The sequence below is a fragment of the Podarcis gaigeae genome (genome assembly GCF_964106915.1).
Source record: "Podarcis gaigeae genome assembly, chromosome: 17".
Taxonomy (NCBI): domain Eukaryota; kingdom Metazoa; phylum Chordata; class Lepidosauria; order Squamata; family Lacertidae; genus Podarcis; species Podarcis gaigeae.
Window position 1 is genome coordinate 10,263,353 of NC_139694.1, and position 22,958 is coordinate 10,286,310.

General features: G+C 44.6%; 1 protein-coding gene across 3 annotated transcripts in view; it reads left to right on the forward strand.

Moving 5' to 3' along the window:
* The window catches only part of GAK (cyclin G associated kinase), a 78,478-nt gene that overhangs the window by 32,833 nt on the left and 22,687 nt on the right, over positions 1 to 22,958 (forward strand). For all 3 annotated transcript variants that reach the window (XM_083718389.1, XM_083718390.1, XM_083718391.1), the window contains exons 8-21: positions 2 to 137; positions 1,883 to 1,995; positions 3,416 to 3,527; positions 3,782 to 3,905; positions 13,392 to 13,441; positions 13,543 to 13,691; positions 14,933 to 15,055; positions 15,641 to 15,774; positions 17,194 to 17,388; positions 18,078 to 18,195; positions 18,762 to 18,841; positions 20,581 to 20,774; positions 20,963 to 21,118; positions 22,279 to 22,770. In XM_083718389.1, coding sequence (XP_083574515.1) covers positions 2 to 137; positions 1,883 to 1,995; positions 3,416 to 3,527; positions 3,782 to 3,905; positions 13,392 to 13,441; positions 13,543 to 13,691; positions 14,933 to 15,055; positions 15,641 to 15,774; positions 17,194 to 17,388; positions 18,078 to 18,195; positions 18,762 to 18,841; positions 20,581 to 20,774; positions 20,963 to 21,118; positions 22,279 to 22,770 — 2,176 coding nt within the window. The remainder of the gene's footprint in view (position 1; positions 138 to 1,882; positions 1,996 to 3,415; positions 3,528 to 3,781; positions 3,906 to 13,391; positions 13,442 to 13,542; positions 13,692 to 14,932; positions 15,056 to 15,640; positions 15,775 to 17,193; positions 17,389 to 18,077; positions 18,196 to 18,761; positions 18,842 to 20,580; positions 20,775 to 20,962; positions 21,119 to 22,278; positions 22,771 to 22,958) is intronic.

Below are 22,958 nucleotides of genomic sequence, written 5' to 3' on the forward strand. Positions count from 1 at the left end.
GGCATTGGGTTGTATCCTCTATCTGTTGTGCTTCAGGCAACATCCATTCGAAGATGGAGCTAAGCTTCGAATAGTCAATGGAAAATATTCAATTCCTCAGAATGACACAAGATACACAGTGTTTCATGATCTCATTCGTAAGTTTAAGTCTGTACTGAAAGGGGAATGAACTGATGTATGAATTTAAGGTTCTTTTTGTTTGCTTCCTTTGCAAAAATGCACCTTTTAAAAAATAGTTTCTGTTCATGTAATTAATGGGAAATGACAGTATACATGCAGTTTGAAGAGAAAATCCATGAATCTAAGAAATTAGAAGTGGCAGTGAAGTTAACCGTTCCATCTTTTTATTATTTGAGTGTAGTGTTGACTTTATTCCAGTGCACAGGTAGGCGATTTATGGCCCACCCGATGATGTGTACTACAACTTCCATCAGCTCAAGCCAGCATGACCAGTGATCAGAGATGATGGGAGTTGGGAGTCTTAAACTTTTGGAAAGCACCAGTTTAGGGAAGCCTTGTTCTAGCATATGTGGAAGGGATTCACCACTCGTGGGTGACTAAAAGTATTACCGTATTATTTGCTCTATAACACGCACCTGACCATAACACGCACATCGTTTTTAGAGGAGGAAAACAAGGGAAAAAACATTCTGAATGAAACAGTGGATGTGTCATTTTTGTGCTTCATGCTGTGGCCACAGACATGTGATCTGATGGTGAATTTGGGGTGACCCAATGCAAAAATCCTGAGAATCCCTGTGGATCCATGCTTTGTAACCACGTTTTTGCACCATTGCAGCCCCAGGCAACAGTGGGTGCGTGATTTTTGGGGGGCAGGCTGTAGCCATGAACATGCTATGTGCTCTGATGGTGAATTTGGGCTGACCCAATGCAAAGATCCTGAGGATCCATGTAGATCCATGCTTTTTAACCACGTTTTTGCACCATTGCAGCCCCAGGCAACAGTGGGTGCGTGATTTTGGGGGGGCAGGCTGTAACCATGGACATGCTATGTGATCTGATGGTGAATTTGGGGTGACTGAATGCAAAGATCCTGAGGATCCATGTGGATCCATGCTTTTTAACCACATTTTAAGTGGGGAGGGAAGGAAAAACACAGAAGGGACAAGGAGCACGAGAGGGGTGTGCAGAGAAGCAGCTGGCTAAGAATGCAGGAGAGGGGTATAACAGGAGGAGGGAGGAAAGGAAGGCAAAAGTTTTCCCTCACCTACCCACCCAAGTCAGCCAGCTCGCACGCTCTCTCTCTCTCCCTCCTGCACGGAGCACAGAGACACACTCTGCTTTCCCTCTGCTTGCCTGGAGGGGAGGGGCTTTCCCTGCTCTTTGTTCCGTTTGAGCAAACACAGCAACGAAACAGAGGAGGGTGGGCAGTAAGACCCTGAGGCAGAATGCAGGAAAGCAGCCGCTTCCTCTTTTCAAGTTTCCCTTCTAGGAGACGCGCGATTTTATTTTTGCCTGATTTTTTTTGCCTCCCCTCGCACCACTTGGCTCCAAGGACCACACATTCACTCAATAACACGCACAGACATTTCCCCTTCCTTTTTAGGAGAAAAAATCTGCGTGTTATAGAAGGAAAAATACGGTATACTACAGCCCAGCATGTTCTGAGCTTCTCCCTTTTCTTAGAGAATTCTCAGCTATTCACAGTTCGAAGCCCTTGATCACTAAAACAATTAAAGCCACATCTTGTGGTATAACTGAAGTTATGCAAATATTCGTTAGCCAGGTCTTTTACCCATGTTGAAAGTCTCTTTGGATGATTGGCAGGAGAGAAATCTTAGGCCAGGGGAAACCAGAAATTTGTCTTTGAGATTTGCAGATTAAACCCCTGTTTCAATAATCTGTTGTGTCATTTTATTAGGATCGAGTCTGAAAGTGAATCCGGAAGAGAGGCTGTCTATCACGGAGCTTGTGAATCAATTGCAGGAGATTGCAGCTGCTAGAAATGTGAACCCAAAGTCGCCTATCACAGAGGTAATTGGAGCTATTGAGCAAAGCCTTATGGTTTGGGGTCCTCTGCACTGAAACTCCAAATTGCTCGTTGAAGATGCACCAATGTTGGAATAAGGCAAATAGATTGGCGTGTTTCGTACAATTCTTCCAAAAGCAATGTTGTCAAATAAATTCTGTTCTGTTTCCCATCCTCCTGACTCTGATCTCAGAAGTCAGGGAATAAGGGGAATGAGTAGCAGGTATAGAGAAACCCCAACCTGGTGCCCCTCAGCATTTTGGACTACAATTCCCATCATCCATGGCCCATTGGCTATGGAGACTGAGGCTAATGGAGGCTGTTAGTGGGCATGAGTTTGGGGGAGGCTGGTAGAGAGCAAGATCTGCTTCATTTCTAGTCATCTTGGTATTTGCATGTGAATAATCTTTTTTATTATTTCTGGACTGCTTGAAATATAAGTGCTGATCAAACTTTGCAACATTCCCTTCCTGCAATCTACCAAACGCATTTGGTGCTTCACATACAATGTGACGTTTGCATCCATCTTGTAAAGTAGATCAGTTCTATCTCTGTATTGCAGAAGAAGCAATATGAGGTTGGGCTGATAGGAAATTTAGAGGGTGATAGTTTGCCTAAAGCTACCTAGCGAGATTGCTTTTGGAGGGCAGAGTTGAAACAAGGACTTTGATGGTGTAGAGGCTAAGAGCTTGAGCTCCAGTCTTCAGCCCTTTTGGACCTGGACTCTCCACTAACCTCTGTGCTGTGTTATGGGACCCTCTTTAATTAAAATACACACACACACACATTTACAGTGGTACCTTTGGATGCAAACAGGATCCGTTCCGGAGCCCCGTTTGCATCCTGAGTACAACGTAACATGCGTCTGCTTGTCTGCGTCTGTGCGGGTCACATTTTGCCACTTCCATACATGCGCATTACGTCATTTTGAGCGTCTGCGCATGCGCGAGTGGTGAAACCTGGAAGTAACGCACTCCATTACTTCCGGGTTGCCATGGAGCATAACTTGAAACGCTCAACCTGAAGCATATTTAACCTGAGGTATGACTGTACTGTATATATTGACTTTTCTCTAACTTTGATGAGCTTGTCATGCAGTGCTGCGGGAAGTGGTATGTGCTGGCATTTCCTCTTCCAGAGGAAAGGAGCATTATCCTCCTTCGTACTTAATTGACCTTCGTATAAAGATTTCTGTTTTTTTTTACCTCAATTAATTTTTCTGCCAACTTCATTAGATGAAAAGCTCAAATGAATAAAATAGAGAATAGTGGCGGAACCCATTTTATGGCCAGGATACAATTCGTTTGTGGATCCCACCTGGCAAGTGGCTTTAAGATGCACTGTATTGCTTGTACCCTTTGGTGGGGTGTGTGTTTGAAAGAGATCGAAGTGCTAATTCTGGAAATGGCTGATTTTTCTTTCCAGCTCCTTGAACAAAATGGAGGCTATGGAAATAACGCTTTGCCTAGGACATCTTCAGCTGTAGTAACACAGAACTCAAAGCCAGCAGGGCAGCTTAACAACATGTACAATGCAGGTATATTCCCAAATATTTCCCCCTCCCCCCTTTTTTTAATCAGAGCTTCAAAATATGTGAGATCTCCCAGTACCATGTCTGGTTGTACTTCTTGGCAATTTCTTTTCCAACCATTTGTTTAATAATAGGACTGAGCCTTTCTAAAGAAATGTAAAAATATAGGAGAGAGTTTAAGTGTACCACCAAATTGTTTGACACTGAAGCTAATAGACTGAAATGGTGCTCAGTTACTTTTCTGTGCCCTTGGCTCTTAGGTCTGACGGTAGCCGAATGTGACCAGACTTACAGCGGATTCTTTGATATTCTTAGGGGCGGGACGGAGAGGTTTCTCACAAATATCAAGGACACATCTTCAAAAGTTATTCAGTCTGTGGCCAAGTAAGTAGAACTGTAACTGTGCTGATAAAGGGAATGCAGATCCACAAACATAATTCACCTCTCCCTCAGGGCATTGGGTATTTCATGTACTGTGTCTTTCCCGCCCCCACATGTGTTTTTTAAAAAGAGATGGCCTTCTCCAAAACTTGTGGAAAAGCAGGAAGGGGTGGGTTATGATAGGATCAGCGGATGAATCTCTGCTTTGGGCACTATCCTGATTCAAGATATTGTGGTTATGTGGTTTTGGAACTTCCAAAACATTTGGAAACCAAGGTGTGGCTTCTGGTTGGCTTTGGGAAGCTCCTGCAGCCAATCAGAAGCCACGGTGGACATTCAGGTTCCAAAGAACGTTTGCAAACTGGAACACTCACTTCCGGGTTTGTGGCGTTCGGGAGCCAAAACTTTCGACTCGCAAAGTGTTTGGGTTCCAAGGTACGACTGGAAGAGGCATTGTATGTGTGCAAAGTTGTGTACATCACTAGAAAAAGCTGCTTTAAAAAACAAATCCCTAACCTGGTTTATACTGCAAATGTTACATTATTGGAGAGATTCGAGGTCTCGTACTGAGAATATTGTACTGACACAACCACACAAGTTCAGGACAGAGCTAGATGCAATAGTGAGCATAAGGTCTGCTGCCCCACTCAGCAGCAAGGTTTCTGGTTTGACTCCTAACCTTCTGTTCCATGCAGTGCAACTTGGCTCTGTGACAACCTGCAATTCCATGCCATCTGGTCTACAGACCACCTGCTAAAAGCAAGTGGCAACGTGGGATCCTAGCCAGGATAGGTTAATAAATATGTAATATCCCAGTAGCTGAATGTTTAGAAGGAACATTTGAAGCATAGCAGTTTCTGATTGGCTTGACTCCCCCACCTGTAAAAATAAACTTGTGAAAGGCACAGAAATCCCCATCTGCCGAGTCTGGCAAGCTCCAAATATTATTGGATGTTCCAAATTAGCTTGTTTATTTAGCTGTTTTTCTATTGCCTTTCAGGCCCAAAAAGGGGTGCCTCACAATTAAAAACATAACTATTTAAAACCTAAAACAGTAATTGTAAAATATAGCCCATAAATAAAGTGCAGTAATTAGAATCAGCAAGTTCATTCATTTTAAAAGCAGATTGGAATAGTGAAGTCTTTAAAGACTCAAGTTCACAGTCAGACACAAAGCTGGGTGGAATGTCCCAGGGACAGGGCTACCACTGAAAAGGCCCTGTCTCTTGTGACTGCCATACTTCAGTTTGTGGTGTAAAAAAAGGCAAAAGATGGTGCTTAACATATGTATGGTTGTTTTTTTTTTAAGTAAAACATGAGCTTATTATAAATACAAAGAATAGTACAGCTCTAAACCCACAAGGATCAACATTAAACCTGGCATTTAACATGTAATTGCCAGCTCATTCAAAGACTACCTGGAATAAAAAAAGGTAGGAACCGGTCCCTACAAACTAAAAATATGGAACAGATTAGCTACTTTTTGGGGTGGGGGTGGGAAGAGAGGGAGCACACAAGCATGGGGCTACCATAGGAAAATTCTTGCTACTGGAAGCTGCCAGTCGAGCTTCGAGACAGCTGAGGGACTCAAGAGTGCGCCCCCCCCCCCCGAATATAAGCCAGCCTAACCCATCCTCTGGTGCCCTCCTGGTGATGCCAGACTACAGCTACCCTCAACCTCAGCCAGCATGGCCCATGTTCAGGGATGCTGGGAGTTGTGGTTCCAAATATCTGAAGAGCCTCAAGGTTAGTAGAAGGGATTCTCCAACACCTTACTTCCCCGCAGTTTTAAATATAAGAATTGGTATAGTTAATCATGCACGGAAGTGGAATTCTTTCAACATGGGTGCCCCATGGTGAAGGTTGCGTCTATAATCGCAGTGCAGTTCTGGGTGTCTGCAGTGTGCTTGTGTTCTGGGTTCTCCAGCCTTTATTTACCTTTCCTGTTCAGAGGATCGTCAACCACTGCAGCTGGAAGGCATCAGTGGGGTTTGGGGGCACAATTTCCCAGCTGAATGCAGAGGCATAGCATAGGGGTTGGGGGGGCACATTGCCCCAGGCACTGTTTTTGGAGGGGCGCATGAGCTGTTGCATCCTTCTCATGCTACTCTCCACCTGGAGGGTGGCTTGAGAAGGACGCAATAGGTATGCATCCTGCCAACCCTGCGCCGCTTTTGCGAGTCTCAGAAAGCGGTGCTGGGCTCACAGGGCGATGTCGACCGCATCGGCCGGCTGGGCTCTGCACTGCACAGCTGGGCAGGTGGAGCAGCGCAGCCCTGCTTAGCTCCAGAGGGTGGGGGTCACTCCAGTGGCATCCCCCACCCTCATGGTGCACCGCCTGCGCCCACCCCACCCCAGGCGCTATCAAAAAATGCTTTGCCATGGCTGAATGGTTATTTATAGCATGGATTCCCCATAGTACTGTACCTACATATACTTCTATGGGAGAAGGCAACTTGGGAGAACTGGCAGAAAATGTTGATTTTGGGGGTAGGGCATTCCTCTTGCCCCTGCCACCCATCAGCCGAGCCTCTGTAGACAGAGACTATGGAGAGGGAAAGCCCTTGTCCTAAGGCACTTACCGTATTTTTCGCCCTATAGGACGCACTTTTTCCCCTCCAAAAATGGGGGCGAATCCAGGCTTTCGGTGAAGCCTGGAGAGCGAGAGGTGTCGGTGCACACTGACCCCTCTCGCCTTCCAGGCTTCGCGGACCTCTCCGCAAGCAGCGGGAGCCAGCGCTGGGCTCCCACGGCTTGCAGAGAGCTGCCTGTTTGGGGGCTGGGGTCGGGGGAAGCTCGGGCGGGCCTCCCCCGCCCCAGCCCCACGCCTGGGGGGGAAATAATTCCCCCCCTTTATTTCCCCCCCAAAAAACTAGGTGCGCCTTATGTGACGGTGCGTCCTATAGGGCGAAAAATACGGTAGCTAATAAGTACCGTGTTTTTCTGTGTATAAGACGCCCCATGTATAAGACGCCCCCTATTCTTGGGGATTCCAAATTAAGAAAACACCCTCAGCACTACCCGTGTATAAGATGAGCCCATAGCTGTCAACCTTCTCTTTTTTTGTGGGAAATTCCCTTATTCCAGCAGTGTTTCCCGCTGCTTCCCGCCGCTATCCCAGATTGTTAGATACCCCGTAGACTGTCCCCAGGACAGGTGAGGCTGCTGATCCCTTATTTTCAAATCTGAAAGTTGACAGCTATGGATGAGCCCCAATTTTAAACCTAATTTTTTGGTAAAAAACCCCATGTCTTATACAGTGGTGCCTCGCAAGACGAAATTAATTCGTTCCGCGAGTTTTTTCGTCTTGCGAAGCACGGACTTTGGAAAAGCTTCAAAAATCACCATAATCTTCAAAAACCTCAAAAAAGGCTACCACACTGCGTGCTATGAGTTGCTCCTCGAAGTGAATGCACGGTTTTAAGACAAAGGAAACAAACTTGCAAGACGTTTTCGTCTTGCGAAGCAACTAAAAAAACGAAAAACTCTTTCGTTTTGCGAGTTTTTCGTCTTACGAGGCATTTGTCTTGTGAGGTACCACTGTACACGGAAAAATACGGTACATTAAACTTAGAGAGAGGCTTGAGGCTTATTACTGTGGAGTGATTATGACCTCAAGGTTAAGGTAACCAATGGTAAGTCATCTTCCATTCACCTTTTTCATGATGCAGTTTTTGTTGGTTGCCCAAGGGCAGAGGCCTCATAGGCCCAAGGGTAGATCAGCCGGCCCTCCTCCCATCTTTCTGCTCTCTCCCAAGTGTGGCGCTCGAATGCTAGCCGCCGTCTTCTGCCAGAGAGAAACCCCTCTGGGATGGACTGGAACCGTCTCTTTCAAGCAGGGCCTTTCCTGGGCAAGGTGAAAAAGCTGGCACTTCAGTAAAGGTCTTTTGAGGGCCCAGGTGTGGATGGACTTGACCATGGGGAACTGGTTAGTGACAGTAGGGAGAATTGTATAGCACCTGAGTCGAAGAAACCCAAACCGAAAGCAAAAGCCCACCATAGAATTTGTGCTTGGTTAGTTCTTAATGAGCCAAGCCGTATTGCTAGTATCCTCCGTGCTGAAATCATGCTGTGCAATAAATCAAAGGCTCTTGTATGTACATGTTATGAACCTAAATAGTAAAAAACTGCATTTTTCCACTGCAAAATGGTGAGCTATTGTGGTAATCTATAAAACCAAAGCAAAGGTATGAATTTTATGTTCTTGCTGTTAAAACTGGTGCCTGATTAAACTTATAGATACCGTATTTTTCGCTCTTTAAGACGCACCAGACCACAAGACGCACCTAGTTTTTGGAGGAGGAAAACAAGAAAAAAAATATTCTGAATCTCAGAAGCCAGAACAGCAAGAGGGATCGCTGTGCAGTGAAAGCAGCAATCCCTCTTGCTGTTCTGGCTTCTGGGATAGCTGTGCAGCCTGCATTCGCTCCGTAAGGCGCACACACATTTCCCTTTACTTTTTAGGAGGGAAAAAGTGAGTCTTATAGAGCAAAAAATACGGTAGATACCTGCTTGCTCCCCAAAGAAATAATTTGCATGAGCAGTATAAAGGTTTATTTATGCTTTTATATTGGCTTTCTTAACACACATCCCTTCATCAGAAGGCACCTGGGCAGGTTACAACAACATAGCGCATTGCAGCTCATATCTTTTTAGCCAAAATATATTTTATCTCTACTGAGGCCCAGATCCGAAGAACTATGCATGAGCTCCACACTTCGAAAGGGGTCTTGTAGCTGGTGTTTGCTTGTTGCTCTTTCTTTGTAACATGGCGCTGAAAGGAGTTTTGAATAGCAGACTTGCTTCCATCCTCACCCCCAGTATTGCTCTAAAGAGCAGACAGAATGCCTTCCAAGAAAAAACAGGAATAAATAGAAATCCCAATGCCTTTTGGGTTCGCTAACAATAATTTTTGGAATCCATTTTAAGTAATCTGGGACACCGTAGATCAGTGTTCCCCAACCTTGGGTCTCCAGCTGTTTTCGGACTACAATTCCCATCATCCTTGACCACTGGTCTTGCTAGCGAGGGATGATGGGAGTTGTAGTCCAAAAACAGCTGGAGACCCAAGGTTGGGGAACACTGCCGTAGATGATGAAAGGTCTGAGGTTTGTAATTCTGAAACTGCAGTTTCCATATTGTTAGTATGAGATAATTTCCAAATTGTGAGAGTTGCCACTTGCATCGTAACCATATGTGTGTTTACTTGGAAGCAAACTGGTTTGAGACTGATGGTGTGCCAAGTAAACATGATATTGGGGGTAGGTAGGCGGGGAGATCCACTGTCTCTGTGCAACTGGCACATATCACTGAAGTGCAACATGACCAACCAGCCTCAGCAGAGTATTAGGAACATTCATGCAAATCGCTTTTGGGCTAAATGAAATGCCATTCCCTTGACTCCCGATGAGGTTTCTATGTTCTATGTCAATGTTGCACTTGCTTAACGCTCCTTTCAGTTATGATATGAATTGGTTGGATGTATAGTATCACTTGAAGATCAAACCTTATTTTCTTTATATATCTTGCCATTAAATGCTTTTCAAAGCAATGCAAACAAATGAAACTGCAATGGCTGGTGCTCTTTTTATTTATTTTTTTAGGTTCCTAGCATTAATGGTTTTCATTACCTATAGTAAGTAGTGTTTTCCTAATGTGACTTAAGGCATTCGTTAAGGAGGGAAAGCAAGATTTGTTTTTCAGAGGGTTATGAGATGGTTGTTTTGGAGAGGGCTTTCTCTCGTTCTCTTTTTATTTTGCATCTTGATTTTGCGTGTGACGCTTATTTCCTTGCCCATTTTTCCTCCCTCCTTCAACTTTCATCAATCCATGCCCACGTTCTTAGCAGTCCAAGGTAAATATGCCTCAATTGTCTGTGTTCTCTGTGTTGCATGCTAACAGGATTGTTCTGGTCTTAACCTGCTAACGTTAACTATGTTATACTGAGAAGTTTCTGAACTCTCAAGTTATACATAAGAGATGACACGCTAATCCTGTTCAATGCATTGGCCCCTACACATTGGTAGACCTACAACAATGTGAATAAAGGGATTGTCCTGTAGCTTTCGTATTTCATTCTACTTAAGTATCTTTTGATAGACTTAATACATGTATAACTTCAGAGCTTCTGGTTTTGTTTGTTTTGTTTTAAAAAACAAATCTGCCAAATTTCTACATCTTTTTTGCTCTTGATGCTCTAGGAGGCTTAGTTTGGTCAGAATTGAGTATGTACTTCCGGAGTTAACTCTGAATATATTACTTCTGGTAAATGAGTCACCATAGCCACTAGAGGGCCATGGAAATTTGTGTCCCGGGCTTTTTAGACTCGTCTACACATCTGAAACCAAAGGGACACACATTGGTTGCCAGATGTGAAATGTATTCACATTCTTTTTAGCTGTTATACCCCACTACAGAACCAGTTTAGTAGATGATGCTCTGGGGCAAGGGGAAAAGTCCCATTGTGCTAGCAGACGTCTTTCCGCAACCACAATAACTTAGCTGAATCCTGCCCTACATCTCTTAGTCCAGTTCGGTGCCAGATTTACGTATAAGCTAAACAAGCTATAGCTTAGGACCCCACTCTCTTGGGGGCCCCAAAAAAAATTAAAGGAAAAATAACCTGGTGTACATTTCCAAAATATAAGATAAAAAAGAAATAAAATAAAATAAAATAAAATAAAATAAAACCTACATACAGCAACAGTGTTTTGTGTTGTGTAGGCTCCTATGATGTAAGTAATGGGTCCCACATATAGCATATATTCAGCACAAAAAAAAGTGACAATTTGTTGTTGAGAAAGGAGAGCTAGACATATAAAGGACCCCATTACCTTCAGTAGCTCTTTGGGCCTTATCAAACCTAAATCCGGCCCTGGCCCAGATAGCAGCTAAGGAATGATTGGGAGACAAGTTTTAGCTGGTCTTAATATGCAAGGCAGGTTTCGGTGCATGTTGAAGAAATGGAAGCAAAATGTTGCAGGGCGGGACACACAGGGTAGTGGAACTAAAGAGAATAAAACTTCAACGAAGGATTTCATATGGACTTGGACCACAAATGTGAACGCTTAAAAGAAAGTCGGTGTCCTTTTCTAAAAGCACCTGTGTGATTGCCTGACAGTACAGTCAAACCTTTGTTGTCGAATGTAAGCCGTCCTGGAATCCGGAATTGGGAACGTTCGACTTCCGAAACATTCAGCAACTGAGGCACGGCTTGTTCGGGTTCCGAAAAATGTTAAAAAACCGGAGCATTTTCTTCCGGGTTTTCGGCATTCAGGAACTGGGGTTTGTCTGTACCTAGCAGGCAACACGTAAACCTATTCTAGTTTAGGAATATTCTTTCTTGTTGAGTGGAGACACACAAATATGATTAAAAAGTAGTGAAATAGAAGACTGGACTGACCAGCTGAACTAAACATTCAGCAAAATGGACTCCATCCAGGGACTGTACCGCACTGGACTGTAAATGAAGGGGTGGGAAATAACTGTATTTTTTTAAAGTTCTCTCTCTGTGTGCACACATATGTGCAAACATAACTTTCTACATCGTGGAACGGACTAGACTACAACTGCCATCCGCAATGTGCAAATTTTCTACTTGCTGGGAGTTTTCATAACATAAACTGGGATATTTAAAAAATGAAACTTGCCCCCAAGCCCCCACCCTGCCCAGCAATCTTCAATGGCTTTTGTTAAAAGAAGGAAACTAGGGCCTTACTGGAATGTGTGTGGGAAGTTTTTGTATCTTAAGGTTATCTGTTTGGAGAGTGGGCATGGGTTGTGCTTGCTCTGTAGTATTTTGCCTCCACAATATTTCTTTAACAGTGCCAGTCCTCTATTTCAAATTATAAACACACTTATCTCTGCTAAGGAGTCTAAAGGATACCTGTGGTGGTGACCTAGGTTAACCTGTTTCTGTTCACTTGTTTGCTTGTGACTGATACAACTTTATGCTGGTTTATCAATAGTATTTTGTGTATTTCCACTTAAAGTGCTAATCCATCTCTCTTAGTTCAGTTCTCTTTTAAGGGAGGCTCGTCCTGTGCACTCACGAATTAGTAACGTCTTTGTTTTTTGCTTAACCATAGAGCAGGGCAAGGGAACCTGCTGCCCTCCAGATGTTGTTGGACTCCAAATCCCAACAGTCTTAGCCAGACAGGCCAGTGGTGAGGAATGATGGGAGTTGTAGTCCAATATTTTGAGGGCCACAGATTCTAAAGCTCTGCTGTAGAGACTTTCCTAAATCTTTCCCCCTCTGTGTAAAACCATAGACTTAACTAGTCATTAGTGGCCAAGTGAAGCATAAACTGGGTTAGGTAAGTCAGCGTTGTGGGAACCTAGAAAAGCCCCAGAAATCATATTTTGTTTGAACCCTCTCCAAAAGTGGTAGAAGAATGAGAGAAGTCATCAAAATTGTATTGCTTTGTATAGTCCTGATTTTTTTTTTTTTTTAGTAAGGCATGTACACACTCCTACATCTAACCCGATCAGCTCATTGCCAGATCCTCAAGATGCTACACCGACTCAGCAGATCTGAGAGGTGGGAAGCAGCTTGTCAATTTCATATTGGTGGTGAATCTTGGCCTCAGCATTGCGACATCTGTAGCTGTTGGCTCAGTGGCACCAATAATGTGCTCCTTGGCCTGTGGATTGCAGAAGGACCATACAAGGGGCATATCTGAGTCAAGGCTAGCAGAGAGCTTTAATATTGCCCATGAGCCTCCTGCACAACATAGTATATGAACTTTCCCTGTTAGCTCCGGAGGTGGGAACGATGATTCAGTCGTTTGCCACTATTCATTGCAGTAAGAAGGGGAAGGAGAGCAGGGTGGATCTGCCCACTTCACCAAGTCAAGGAAGCTTCTACAGCCGCTGTGGCTTGAAGTTAGTGCTGCAGTAGCCATGGGAATAATGGGATATTAACCTCACAAACCTTTCATGCAGATCAGTCTTGCCCATCTGAGTGCCCTCCAGGCATGGGGACTACAGCTTCCACCATCTTTGACTATTGGCCATGTTGGCCTGTAGCTGAGTTGACCTGTAGTCCCATACATCTTGAGGGCATGAAGTTGGGGAAAGCTGATGTAGATCACTGGGAATAGTCTTATCTCTCTCCCCCTGCCCGCCCCCCATAAGAATTTTCGTAAGTCTGTTGCCTTAAGTATTCAAAACATTCAGTTTCAGGATGTTTGATATGTCTCATATTCTGCCCAGGAGGCAGAGAGTTTCATGAATGGGACGGTGCCATCTGCTTACTAACTTACGCTGCTGTGCTAGATTCTTTAGATACCTTCTATAATTCAGAGATTTGAGACAGATGTAGGAGAGACTCTCCAAAGGTGGGTGGGAGGTGTTGGTATTCCAGCTTGAAGGACAAGGAAGCTGGCATAGAGAACCTAGTAGGGTAGCTCCCATCCTGAAAACTCCATTTTCGAAGCAGCCTAGAGATTCTGTAGTTTTAACTTGAGTATTCCTCTCTTTACATTTCAGTTATGCCAAGGGGGATTTGGATTTATCATACATCACTTCCAGAATTGCTGGTATGATAAGATCATCCTTTATCAAATTGCATATTCTAGCTGCTTTTATGAAAACAAAGGCTTGAGCCTCTGCTATCGTTTTATTTCTTCTTCCTTCCCAGTGATGTCCTTTCCGGCAGAAGGTGTTGAGTCTGCAATAAAAAATAACATAGAAGACGTGCGGTTGTTCTTAGACTCGAAACATCCCGGACGCTATGCTGTCTACAATCTGTCTCCGAGAACGTACAGACCCTCCAGATTTCACAATAGGGTTTGTAAGCCAGGGCTGCTTTGCCACTGTTCCTTTGGCCATTGCAATGTCTTCTTCTTTTCCAGTAGAAACTCGTAACCTGGTGCTTCCTTGACATGTGGGAAGCTGTAAGAGTTGCTAGGATGTCCTCTGCCTGCTTGGCTTCCCTGTACAAATGAGAGAATATTTTTGGAATGGTTTGGACTGTTTCCAGAATGCTTTTAAGATGTTTTTGGTATTGATGTGTTTAGTGCCTTGGGCTCCTTCTGAAGGAAGGGCAGGATATAAGTTTAATTAATTAACAACAACAACAACAACAACAACAACAACAACAACAACAACAACTGTTGTTGTTGTTGTTGTTGTTGTTGTTGTTGTTGTTGTTGTTGTTGTTGTTGTTATTTCTGGCCTTTAGCCATGTTGGCTGGAGGCTGGCTGAGACTGATGTAAGTTGTAGTCCAAAACATCTGGAAGCCACCAGGTTAGCGCAATTGTGTGTTAATATTTCACATCTTTGTGGTTGGCTGGTAGCTTCTGGATTTAGATGGGGAAACCTGGGCAGAAAGCATCGCTGTGATAGTTCCTCAGTGGCCTTAGGTGAGTCACAAATCTCTCACCCTTCTTGCAGCATTGTAGTAAAATGAAACGTTCTGTTTATACCCTGAGCTGCTTGGCTGAAATAAATGATAAAACATGTGAGAGAGACATGTTTTATCACACCCTGCTTTCTTATGACAGGGATGTTAACTCCTTTCAGAAAATTGGGAAAGGGCGATGTGCAGGTTCTGGTTTCCGGAAAAGCGTGGAAATGGGTTTAGAGTAGCAGTATAAACAGATGCCATGAGACCAAAAGGAGACCTTAAAAAATATACCTATACCTATATCAGTGCTACACTTTAATCTAAATTGTGTTATGTTGCTAAATCATGAGGACGGTTGGAAATGTGCAGAAATTCAGCAAGGTTAGCCTAGCATCTTTCTGTAGTACATTCTTAACATCATGAAACAGATGGCAGGTCGTCACATGCCTGCTAAGCTGCTGAGCTTCCTTTTATGAAATTTGCAAAATATAATTGAGGGTTCAGAGTCTGAAATAGCATGTCTTGGCTTTGGTCATCTTGTCTGCTTCTGGAGATCTTTTTTGGGGTGGGAGGAGTTGAATATTTATTTCATTTGTTATATAGCAGGCTTGAAAGCTATACAAGTTTCTGATTAAAATTAGTTAAATCCATGCACCCCACCCTGTACTGTCTCTAAAACAGGTGTCTGAATGTGGCTGGCCAGCAAGGCGTTCGCCAAACCTTCAAAGCCTTTATAGCATTTGCAAGAACATGCATTTATGGCTGAAGCAAGACCCAAAGAACGTTTGCATTGTGCACTGCCTTGTAAGTAGCAACAGGTCTTGAAATGCCCCTGTAGCTCCAACAATACAAGAAACTTGGACAGAAATGTTGATTCAAAATCCTCCACGAACGGATTGGATGAGTGGGTTGGGGGTGGGGGTGGGAGCAAATAGAATGGTTTTAAAAACTAAGCGTTGTAGATTGCAAAGAGAAGAGAGATACCATAACTTAAGAGTCAACATTTGAAAGGTGATAGGATTAGGATTGGAGGAAAAACCACTGAGCAGCTGATCCACTTGGAATTTCAGCTTCACCACCCTCAAACCCAGTTAAATGTATACAGAAAATGGGAAATTTGAAGTAATTTGGAAGTTGGGACTTAACCAAACTGCATCAAAATGCCCAAGAAGTATCTGTACTCTGTTCCTGTCACTGGAACAAAGAGAGCTTTCTTCCTCCCTCACAGACCAGAGCTTGTGCCTAATTTCTCGTGAATTCGGTAGTGGACTTGTGACATTTCTTTGATTGAAAACATTATCCAAGAGCTGGTATATAATAAATGACATTTCCCCATCAATAGCTACTGTTCCTACCCTTGTATCTTTTTTTTTTTTTTTTTTTTGGTAGGATGGAAGAGCAGCATCAGCCGTCGTTGTGTGTTCTTTCTTATGTTTCTGCCGTCTGTTCACTACGGCTGAAGCCGCTGTTTATATGTTTAGCATGAAGCGCTGCCCGCCAGGCATTTGGCCATCCCATAAGAGGTGAGCAATTCAATGAAGCTGTGTTCTCCTATTTTCTTTTCTTTTTTGCAGAAGCCCTGATATATGTTATGAAAATGGAGATAGATGGAAAATTTAAAACAGGAAGCCAGGGTTGGGGAGTGCATCTCATGCAGACATTACACACTACATTGCTTTTTTTTGAATTGCATCAAAGGGCTCTACTTCTCCCACCTCTGGCTAAGCCTAAATATATTGGGAGCCCTATTATAGATGTGAATGGCAGCTGGGGCTCTGTGAGGATCAGAGTCCAGCTGGCATGGCCCTCATTTCCAGTGTGGTGTAGTGGTTAAGAGCGGTAGTCTCGTAATCTGGGGAACCGGGTTCGCTTCCCCGCTCCTCCACATGCAGCTGCTGGGTGACCTTGGGCCAGTCACACTTCTCTGAAGTCTCTCAGCCCCACTCACCTCACAGAGTGTTTGTTGTGGGGGAGGAAGGGAAAGGAGAATGTTAGCCGCTTTGAGACTCCTTAGGGTAGTGATAAAGCGGGATATCAAATCCAAACTCCTCTTCTTCTCTTCTTCTTCCATTGATAGGACTTGAATATCTGTGTGGTGCTTACTTGAAAGCACTTCACAGGCTAGCTGCATGATCCAGTGTGGTTGGTTCATTCTTTAGTGAGCAGGAAACAAGTGACACCTGCCACTCACCTGTTTGCCTGGAATAATTGCTGTTTGCCCCAAGCAAGTAGCAAACAATGCAGAAGTTGCAAAATATGGCTCCTTTCTGTAAAGAGTCAATAATTATTTGTGTGAGCTTTAACTATGCCCTATTAGATATGCATTCACTTGTAAATACCCGCTTGTTTGACTAACCGTGACATGTAAAATCTCAGTCATTTTATTTTCCAAAGTTAAAACCATGCTCAAGGTGGCTTACAATATATAAAAAAATTATGTAACTGCAAACATAACAGAAGTAGTCATAAACAAATCATTGAAAAGCACACAGACAAAGTGAACGATTTCCACATAAATCATAAGAGTAAAAGTATAAAGATACACAAAATTAAAATCAGCAACAGTACCTCAGCCCAAGAGTCTGTTCAGCTGCCTCAGTTTTTGTGGCTGGAGTTAGCCAGGGCCCCATTCTTCAAGGCTAGGTGGGAAAAGGTCTCCAAGGCAGAGAATGTATTCTAGGCCTCATTTTCCTGGGCAGGGAAGTGTTAAAAAAATTGAAGAGAACTGCCCTTTTATTCTTTTCAGATAATCTGTGGGCCTCAAATGTTGGCATGTAACACATGTGGCTAGAGGGAGCAGGGAAGTATTCCTATGGACTAGAAACTTTTTGTGGATTTGCAAAGCTGTGAACGACCGACCAGGGTGTGCAGTGTTGAGTTCATAGTTTCACCGACTCGAAGCATTGTGTTGTTTGACTTCTGCTGTGTCCTTGTTTCCACAGATATATAGAGTACATGTGCGACATGATGGCTGAAGAGCCCATCATCCCTCACAGCAAGCCAATCCTCATCAAGTCTATTGTCATGACTCCAGTCCCTCAGTTCAACAAGCAGCGCAATGGCTGCAGGCCTTTCTGTGAAGTTTATGTCGGGGACGAAAGAGCAGCCACTACCTCACAAGAATATGATAAAATGAAGTAAGTGGCCTGAGTTTCTCGGGGATCCGTGTTAACGTCATCTACAGTCCAGGCAGAAACTTCCCACTTAGCTTTTTCACCCTTAGCTTTCTTGTGTAGCAACTTGTGAGTAGCCCAGCTTCCTTTAAAATGTTCCTGCGAGAAGGAATAGGAGCCCTGTGTGCGTAGCTTGATGCAAGTTGCGTAGCCTTGCTGCCGCAACCCACCGCCTCGCACCCTCTGGGCTCCTTGGGGGTTGAAGAAATCAAATTGTAACCAGTTACAGTGGTACCGCGGTTCTCAAACGTAATCCATTCCATAAGACCGTTCGGCTTCCAAAATGTTCGAAAACAGAGGTACAAAGGGCAGTCTGCAAATTGCATTGGGAAATTGAAAAAACACGCAGCGGAAGTTGTTTGACTTCCAAGGCGCATTCGAAAACGGAAGCATTTACTTCTGGGTTTTCGGTGTTCGGGTTCCAAAACTTTCATCAACGGAGACGTTCGAGAACCGAGCCTGGCACCCTCCAGATATTGCTGGACTACAGTTCCCATCATCCCTGACCTCTGGTGGCAGGGGATGATCGAAGTTGGAGACAAACAACATCTGAGGGAGCGGGTGTGCACATTCCCCCACCTGTGCCGTAATGTTTCTAAATTGCACTGCTGCATATTGACGTGTGATGCCTGGTTTTTCTTCCTCTCCCTTAGGGATTTTAAGATGGAAGATGGCAAAGCTTTGATCCCGTTAGGCATAACAGTCCAAGGAGATGTTCTCATTGTTATCTATCATGCCAGGTCCACTTTGGGTGGCAGACTCCAAGCCAAGGTAAGCTGAAAAGATAGAACTGTATTTTATTTTAATTTTGGTACGGAACTCCGCTGGGGTTCTTGAGGGATATTTTTATTTGCCATAGCACCTAATTCCTATTTCGGGCAATGCATTTGCCCACATGGCTGGACAAAACTGATTATAGCTGCCCTACATCTGGAAAAGCAGAAGAGGAGACAAGGCTTCACATGCTTTTAATAAATTATAGAAGTAACAAAGGGATTTCACTGGCCAAAGTCACCAATAATATCAGCAGGCAGGGAATATCTCTGATGCAGTGCACACTATTGCATGACATTAATTGCTTCATTTCACATTATTTCTCTTATATCTTATTTGTTTAATTAATTTTAGATATTTAGATACCGCTCAATGCTCAGAATTTGTATGTGGTGTTCATAAAATGTTTTTATATATATATATAATAATAATACAGAGAATGAGAACAACTTAAAATTCATCACAAAGACAGAAATCATGTCCTGTCCTTTTCTTTCTTTCTTTCTTTCTTTCTTTCTTTCTTTCTTTCTTTCTTTCTTTCTTTCTTTCTATTGCTTTGCAAGATGGCATCAATGAAGATGTTCCAGATCCAGTTTCATACAGGATTTGTCCCGCGGAATGCCACTACTGTGAAATTTGCGAAGTACGTTGATAGCCTGTTTGGTGATAACTTTCCCCAGCGTAATGACAACAAGTACTCCCACTTTAACTGCAGAAGTAGTGTTGCAATCATGTGTATGTGTGTGTGTGTGTTAAACTGTAGCTTTCTCTTTAACACTCTTCTTTAGCTGTGTACGGTAGTACCTCTGGCTACAAACTTAATTCATTCCGGAGGTCCGTTCTTAACCTGAAACCGTTCTTAACCTGAGGTACCACTTTAGCTAATGGGGCCTCCTGCTGCCGCCATGCTGCCGGCGTGCGATTTCTGTTCTCATCCTGAGGTAAAGTTATTAACTTGAGGTGCTCCTTCCAGGTTAGTGGAGTCTGTAACCCGAGGTACCACTGTACTTTGTCTCTGAGCTATCACAGCATTGTAACGTGAGCTGGAATTAAGGGTTCAGCCTCAGGCTGCAGATTGCATGGCTCAGCCCCTTTCCATCCTGTGTGCAGAGTCTCCCCACCAGAGCTGTTTGTTGCTTATGACAACTCCAAACATGGGTTAAGCGGGTAAACCTGTGGGCACTCTGCATTTGGGGCTCCAAAAATTATTCATGAGCTGCTACAAGTTGGCATTGACCCGCGTTGATGATTGTCGAGCATAATAACCAAACACATGGGTGGGTAAGGCGAGTTTGTATCAGTCCATGTGACCTAAGAAATTGGATCTTTGATCAGGACAACCAAGACAGAGCATCCATTATGGCTGCCTGTTATTCTATTTGGTACCCCCAAATCAAGATCAACCACTCAAGGCCCCGTTACCTTGAGACACTGACTTCCCCACGGCTGCGTAGGGCATTTGTTGGACTAAGGTTTCAACAGGTGCCCTCAGCGTATTTAGAGGGGAGATACCTGGGAATTCCCCCTATGGAACGCAGGTGCATTTATGGATGCAATCTGTGCATAACCTGCTGCTTTGTCCCTTATATTCAATGCCAGAGAAATTATTTTATCACCTGTTCTTGACTATCTCTCAGGCCAGTCCCCCCAGGAGGTGACATTGACTTCCTAGCTGATAAAAATATCCAGATGACAAATCTGGTAGCCAAGTTAGCTCTGGCAGCTAAGAAGCTCCGTTCTAGATATGTTAAAAAAGGTAAAGGACCCCTGACAGTTAAGTCCAGTTGCGAACAACTGTGGGGTTGCAGCGCTCATATCGCTTTACTGGCCAAGGGAGCCGACATTTGTCCGCAGACAGTTTTTCCGGGTCATGTGACCAGCATGACTAAGCTGGCGAAACCAGAGCAGCACATGGCAACGCCGTTTACATTCCCGCTGAAGCAGTACTTACTTATCTACTTGCACTTTGACGTGCTTTCGAACTGCTAGGTTGGCAGGATCTGGGACCGAGCAACAGGAGCTCACCCTGTTGCGGAGATTCGAACCGCCAACCTTCTGATTGGCAAGCCCTAGGCTCAGTGGTTTAGACCACAGCGCCACCCAAGTCCCCTAGATATGTTAATGCTTCCTAATTTTAAAACCTCATGCTGTAAATTTTTATGTTTTTAGCTTTTATAGGTCATGTTGTGTGATTTCAGCTTTGTTCTTATTATCTGCTGTACATTGTAAAGGCCTTTGACTATATACAATTGATTGATTGATTGATTGATTGATTGATTGAATTTGTATCCCATTGGCTTCCCTGTGGCTTGCACAGAATACCTTCCCTGTGGATTGTGGTCTAATTCATTGCCGTCATCAACTTGTGTAAAATTGCTGCAGGTACGATCTGGATGCATGTGACATTCAAGAGAAATATCCGGACTTGTTCCAAGTGAATCTGGAAGTTGAAGTAGAGCCTCGGGACAGGCCCAGCACGGAGCGAGCCCCCTGGGATAACTTGAACACCAAGGGTCTAAATCCCAAGATCCTTTTCTCCAGCCGGGAAGAGCAGCAAGAAATATTAACAAAATTTGGTAATGAGAAAAATGCGTCCGATTTTCTGTTTGAGCGTTTTCAAAGGCTTCCGTTTCATATTCTGGGGGGGATTTATCTCCCCTCCTCACCCCATTGCTTTGTTTTTGCCACGAGCTCTCATTTCTTCCATCTCCCTAACAGGTGGCAGGTTCCTAAATTTCTTGCATTTGAACTTTTTGCCTGTTAGGTAAGCCCGAGCTACCTAGACAACCGGGGTCAACTGCCCAGTATGAAGCAGAAGCCTCCAAGTCAGAATCATCTCCAGAAGGTGCTCCCATGGAGTCGGACTCCCCACCGAGCGGCAATGCGGAGGCAGATTTCTTCCACACACTGGACTGGCAAGGTAGGGCAAACCAATGGCTTCATCACACTTCTCTGGTTGCTCCTGTGCTGTCTGTTGCTTGACACCAGCCTTGCTCTAGGCCTGCTTGCTACAATAGTCACCTTGACATCAGTGTGTTCCTCCTCTGTGTACTCAAGTCCCACAAAAGTAAAATAAAAATCAAAAATTCTGGGCTGAGAAAAGCTGAAGTCTGCAATGCTGTCTCTGACTAGGCACCAAGTCAGAGGTTGTCCCCAAGGACCCTATGTTGATATAGGGGTCTCAGGGTGGTGGTGTTGTCCACCTGCATTCCTTTCTCCTTTCTGGACGGACCTCAATTCTCCTCCCCCCCCCCCCCCAGCAGAAGGGTCCTTCTGTGTGAAATTGTCCAAATCCCACAAAAAAGCCCTGCTCCTTCAGAACTGCAGCGTTCAGGCAGCCCAATTTGTGGGCAGCTCAGTCTTCCATCATTTCTGTGCAAAGGATCTGGAATGATAGTGCTTAAAATTCCTCCATCCCACCGTGAAATTTGAGTGTTTGTAGGAGGTCGGGGGGGGGGAGTTTCAAAGGAATATTCCCCAGCAAATAAAAGTCAGGATTTCTCTTAGCTTCCTTCACTAGAGAGTAACAATTTTGCTTTCTGGGGTTCCTGTGGGTTTTGGTGGATATGGGCTTCCAGAGCTGCTGTCTTGCCATTAGGCCCGTGTCCTTAAACAATGTGCTCCTGTGCCATAAATGCCAGAGATTAAAGGCCCTGTGCTATAGCCGGCCTTCTCTCCCCATCATGGTTGCCAATGCAGAAGCAAAAGGAGAGCTATGGAGTGACTGAGGTCCACAGCACTAGGGCTTGGCAGCAGGCCCATTTGAGGAATGCGGATTGGGACCTTGGCTGCCCATGCCTTTGGCACTTGGTTGAATTTTACGTGGTCCTTGGCTTTATGGCACACTTATGGCAAGGAAGGGAAAAGGGCCTTACCAGATTTTGACTCTTGCTCCTCCCACCACCAGCATGTTGCCTTTGATGGGTTACCCCCAAAGGAACATGTCCATTGATGGAGCAAAGGTTTCCCATTCCCGCCTTACTCCATTCATCCAGTAAAAGCCATTGCAGACTGGTGGAATAGCACCGTTACAGTAAACTTATTGCAAGAAGGTGTCATGTCCTTCTCTTCACCCAACAGAAGGCAAAAGTCCCGAAGCAGCACCTGAGGGACCCTTCCCCAAAGAGAGACCTCGGTTGGTGGAGGAAAGGGATGACAGTGAACCTTCCGACGAGGAATTTGCTGCCTTTCCCAGTGAGGTCAGACCAGTTGAGGAAATGGTGAAACACGCCCTGGAAAAAGAAGACGGTGAGCCGCTGTTTGAAGCTGATTTTGACACTCCCACTGGTCAGCTGGAGGAGACTCCCACAGAAGACAGCGTTGACTTGCTTGGGCTGGATTCAGACGCTCCCCCAGAGCTGCTGCAGCCTCCTTCGGAGATGAAGAGCTCCTCCAGCAACGCAGACTTGCTGAGCGAACTGTTTGTTGGCGGTGCCCCGGAGAGTTCGGAAGACTCTACCGCGGACCTTCTAGGAGGAGGGGCAGAATTCTTCTTTGGTGGCCAACCACAGCCCTCTACGCACCCCCACCAGAGTAGTGCCCCCTCGACGGGAGCCACTTCTTCTTCCGCAGGTACGTAACTGGGGCTTTCCTTTCATTGGAATTCTGATCAGCAGTTGGATTCACTGCCATCCTAGAAGTGTACACAATAAGTCCGCAGACACGGACTGATGAGAACTGTAGAGCACTTCTACTTTAATTTTTAGATAGGTTTCCAGATGGCTCTGGTGGGTTTCCGGCTGGCACTCTTGTCAAAGCCC